Source organism: Poromitra crassiceps (genome assembly GCF_964638095.1).
Source record: "Poromitra crassiceps genome assembly, chromosome: 10".
In the NCBI taxonomy this organism is placed as follows: Eukaryota; Metazoa; Chordata; class Actinopteri; order Beryciformes; family Melamphaidae; genus Poromitra; species Poromitra crassiceps.
In genome coordinates this window covers 13,191,526-13,196,525 of record NC_139631.1, presented here as the reverse complement: position 1 = coordinate 13,196,525, position 5,000 = coordinate 13,191,526, and the positions used below count along the sequence as shown (strand labels likewise).

Below are 5,000 nucleotides of genomic sequence, written 5' to 3'. Positions count from 1 at the left end.
TAGTTGCAAGATGTGAAAATGAAAATCACGCAACATTTCGGATACATTTGCAGGCCTGTAGCATTCCTAAGAGGAAAGCACTGGGCTTTTCAAACTAAGAGGATTGAGGGTTAGGAAAGCTACGTCAATCTGTAACCATTTACAGAGGCAGATGACCTGCCCCAAACTGTAATCAGTGATATCATTCACTGTGCACGGACGCATTCCCTCACTGATGATGAAGATGAAGGAGCTGATGCTTCGCTTATGGAGATCCTAAATTGTTCCCCTTTTATAGCTGTATTGATCCACATAGGAGATAGTCTTTTCACTGGTGTCCATCCACACATCCATGTACATGTAGTTATCTAGAGCAGTGTTTCTCAAACTTTGGCTCATTACCACTGAAAACGAAGTGATTAGTTTCCAGCTGTGACACCTGAGGAGAATGACCGCCCATATCACTTAACAGGCCAATCTCTGACTGCAGGGATTAAGAGGAATAATTAGTCTGAGAATTAATGAATTAATAATTAATAATCCTGCTGTCTATGTGCAAGGCACTGGAGAGACTTACGGTCTCTCCGGTGCCTTATACAATACAATTACACACACGCGTGCGTGCGCACGCACGCGCAACACACTTGCACACACACATGTACTGTAGGTGCTCTTTGTGAATGTATGTGTGCGTGTGTGTGTGTGTGTGTGTGTGTGTGTGTGTGTGTGTGTGTGTGAGAGAGAGATGTACTGCTATATAAAGCAGTGGAGAGACCAGACTGCTGACAGACAGAGAGAGAGATGGAGAGAGAGAGAGGGAGAGGGAGAGGGAGAGATAGTGGTGTCTTGAGGCCTGTTAAAATTCATTATGCATGTACTGTATGATTTTAAATTACTACTTGATCATGCTTCTAATTAATCCAATTAACACTAAGCTTTAATGAAGGGTAGGTGGGTTGATGGGCAGAGGTTGAGACCTGCTCAACAGAGGAAATGGGGGGGGGGGAGGGGTCCAAAACGGACAGTTTTAAAGACACTAACTTATGTTGTAATTGGAAAAAGTCACAATTCTGCCTGCATGCAATGTGTGCAGAATGGACCTACAGTACTTCTGTGGATTTGCTATAGACAGATGGTTTAGAAAATGGTTTCAAATGTATTGGTGCTATACTGTAAGAGACCACTCATATAACAAAGTGATCCAAATGTACAATGCAAAAGGTACAGTAGCAGGGCTTCACTCTGCTACACAGGAGCCAGAGGGAACAACACACTTACAGACTCTCTCTGCTACACAGGAGCCAGAGGGAACAACACACTTACAGACTCTCGAAATTCGGCTTGAAAGTAAGTAGTAAAAATGCACTATAAAAAAATATGTTTTTTCCCTTACCCTGCTGACGCCGCGTCCCCGATCCTCTCCGTAGTTTGTTCCCAGGATTTCAAAGAAGATGTTGGGGTTAGAGCCATTGTCAGTGAACTCCAGGTAACTGGTGAGGCCGCTCACTCCGAACTGCAACGACAAGGAGAAAGTGTTTTGTACTATTGCTGTTTCTTAATTGTGCTCTTTGAATTGAACACAAATACATTTCAAATGAATTACTTCAAGTTGGACTAAGCGGAACGTTCACTGCACATGTGACACATCTTATGATGAGGAAAGGAGAGGTAAGGAGATAAAATAAGTCATAACCAGGGATCAGAATCGATGAGATGATTTTATTGATACCAACGGCATGATCAATTCTGCTTATTGGTCTGATTCTTTATCGATTCCTGGTACATTTTCTGTGTGGAAAAAGAAGTACAGGCATGCCTACTGTAGAGGTTTTCAGCATCAACGCCGTTGTTTTGTCATCTCTTGAGTCTGAACACTGTATAATGTCTGCCTAATTACACTTGAACATGTTAAAATAAATTACAATGATCCTATTCTTCAAAGGATATAACAAGTTTCAGCATATTGCTGGTGTTTCCACCCTCAAAATGATAATTTTACAGACGTCATCTTTCTTTGAGGTCATGACGCAAACATGCTGGCATTGATGAAAGGAATTGATAACCTCAGAGGCATACGGTTCAGAGGAATTGGACAAATTGGAAGCAGTTCAAATGCTTCCGGTTCTTGATTGCCTACAGTAGTCATAATATTGTGAGATCATCATATTCATCATCTCCATCTTCATCTCATCACCCTCATCATATTAATCGTCATCAACCGTGCAATATGTATTTTAGCTGTAATAACCTCAGAGCCAGTTTTCCCTATGCAATGGAATTCAGTTTGAAAGGAGACAATCCATTCAGTGATTATCTCTGGTAAATCACACACAATAAATCATCTACCTGTTTACAATGAAACTAAGACATGATCAATCACAAGCTCATCCGTGGTGAACTGATTAGATCTCGTCAATAAATAGTGGGATGAGTGAGGAAAGTGCATTTGTGTGTGTGTGTGTGTGTGTGTGTGTGTGTGTGCGCGTGCGCGCGTGTGTGTGTGTGTGTGTGTGTGTGTGTGTGTGTTTGCCTGTCCTAGAAAGGAAAGGTGTGAGGGAATTAAGAAGAAGCCCGTGGGGTGGGAAATCACAATCGCACTTCAAACTTGTTGCCATGTGTGAAAGGGTCAACTACAGAGAGCTGTGTGTGTGTGTGTGTGTGTGTGTGTGTGTGTGTGTGTGCGTGTGCGTGCGTGCGTGCGTGCGTGCGTGCGTGTGTGTGTGTGTGTGTGTGTGTGTAGGTGTGTGTATTGATGTGTCGTGTTGATGTGTACGATAGAGATGGAAAGAGAAATAGAGTGAGAGGAAGAAAGCGCAGGGGAGAGAGAGAGAGAGAGAGTGATACTGTGTGCTCTCTCTGTAAGTCTCCCCTTCATGTGTCAATGTATATGATTTATAAGTGATGTTATGTGCTATTTGGTTTGTTAATTTAATTCACAAGCATGTATATCATATTGCACTCACCAGGGGATGGCAACACACACACACACACACACACACACACACACACACACCTCATTAGAGTGCGTGTTTATTAGCTTCCCTGCGAGCTGAGCAGGGGTGAAAGCCATCCAGATACTGTTCAGTGGTTTTCATAATTGGTTGGTTAATTAATGCTGGCAGCTCCGTATTGGCAAAATACATTCATAACAATTATCTTTCTGTTAATGGCACCTGGCTGCTGTGGATGTGTCAGCAGGGCACAGAGAGACAGTGACAGGCTGAGGAATACACGGGGAGAAGGAGCTGAAAGGTGAGTAGCTTTCTCACGGTGGAGAGCTGGAGAGCCAGATAAAGGGATTTGTATTATGGCAATAGCAATAATACACATTATTTGTGTCGCCATTTTTAAATCAGAGTTTACAAAGTGCTTTAACGATCCAATAGAAACAATCATAATACTCATTAAGTAATTTAAAACAAATGAAAACGATAATGCATCAGAAGAATAAGAATGAATAAGAACATAGGCTAAGAATTGCGTAAGGTAGGAGTGATTAAAGAAGTGATTAAGTGATTTTACTACTTATAGCCTAATCTCCTGAGGTTAATGCATCTAGTGTAGCCTAACCTGCTGAGGTTATGAAAGTCATCCATGAAAGCATGGTTGACTTTCTCCAGATTAGTAAATGGTAGAAATGCAAGACACCCTTTTGATCATCAAATCGTCATTCAAAATGTAACTAAAAAACTTGTCAGAGAGTTTTTGGCATCTGGTCTCATATTGGCTGACAGAGGAATTAATTTGTTTTCATTTAGCTGCAGAAAAATGTTAAATCATCCAGCACTTTAGTCAGTCATCAGTTACTAACAAGAGCAGTCTCTACTACGCATTGCTCTCTCACAATGGGAATACATGTTGTCTTGATTCATAAACACCATCAGCTGACTTGAAACATCTTCCTAAAACCTTATTTGTATGAACAAGAAAAAATTGATTAGTTTTTAAAATCCTTAATGCAACTGTCAACACTAAGATGTTCATAGCTGTAGATCTCTTTTGAACATTGACTTTTGAGGTGTTTACTGAAAATCGCGATTAAAAAAACATTTACACTTCGAAAATCATAAAAGTGGTCCTCATTTTGTGAAGATTATCTTGCTGAACACAAAGTTCGCTGTTTCATAAACTTTTGTTAAAGAGATACTGCACACTTTTTCCACTTTTTCTGCTGAAAATCAATATGGGAATTTAGTAGTGTTGTTGATGAATGCAGGTCAAAATCCTGAAAGTGTCATACATCTGAGGAATTCTTCATGCTTTATCATTCCAGTTACTGCAATTCAAAAGTCAACCCTTCACTTCTGGATTCAAATTTCCCCCTTCTTCCTATTGGCTAAAACGGGTTGGTTGATGTGACGTCGGCGGTTTGTGTCGTTACCAAACAACTTTTTTCTTTATACCTTTACCTCCATGGTCACGTTTCAATAACAGTGTTAAGCGCATTGCACTGGCTCGCTGGTGCTTCCGCCGCCGCCATATCGCCTATGTTAAAATAGCCAGCCAAACCCGCAAATGCACCACCTTAAAAAATGTGTGAATATCTTCCTTTGACGTAGATGCAAAGGACCGCTGGATCGGATTGTTGAACTTGAAACACGCATTTTAAAACTCACTATTTGCAAAGATCGCTATGTATCTCTCTGGGTCTCTCTCCCTTCTCCAGACTGTCCCTGCTCTCTGCACTGGGTGGAGCCGCGCTCAGACAGTGTGCCCTGGTTGACTGTCACGCTGGAAGCCAGGGGATCGCGATGCGATCAGACTCGGCTCTGAATGGCACCGCGCGTGCGCGAGCATCACATCTACAGAGCTCTCCCATTCACTCTGCACTATGCACTCCCCACCAGAGTTCATCCTATCACAGTGTGGAGTGGACAGATTCTAAAGTCTGAGATCCAGGCTAATGAAGATGTAAATTAGTTTGAAAAATGAAATTACTATTATTATGTCAGAGCTGAGACGTATCGATTTGGGGGCGTTTTAGTATCTTTTTAACCACTGACCTTATTTCAAGCATTATT

At 41.6% G+C, this 5,000-nt stretch overlaps 1 protein-coding gene across 1 annotated transcript in view; it reads right to left on the bottom strand.

Moving 5' to 3' along the window:
• Window positions 1–5,000, bottom strand: part of grid2 (glutamate receptor, ionotropic, delta 2) — a gene marked incomplete at both ends in the record, with an annotated part of 702,436 nt that overhangs the window by 183,354 nt on the left and 514,082 nt on the right. Inside the window, one exon of the mRNA XM_083643819.1 lies at window positions 1,373–1,492. Coding sequence (XP_083499945.1) covers window positions 1,373–1,492 — 120 coding nt within the window. The remainder of the gene's footprint in view (window positions 1–1,372; window positions 1,493–5,000) is intronic.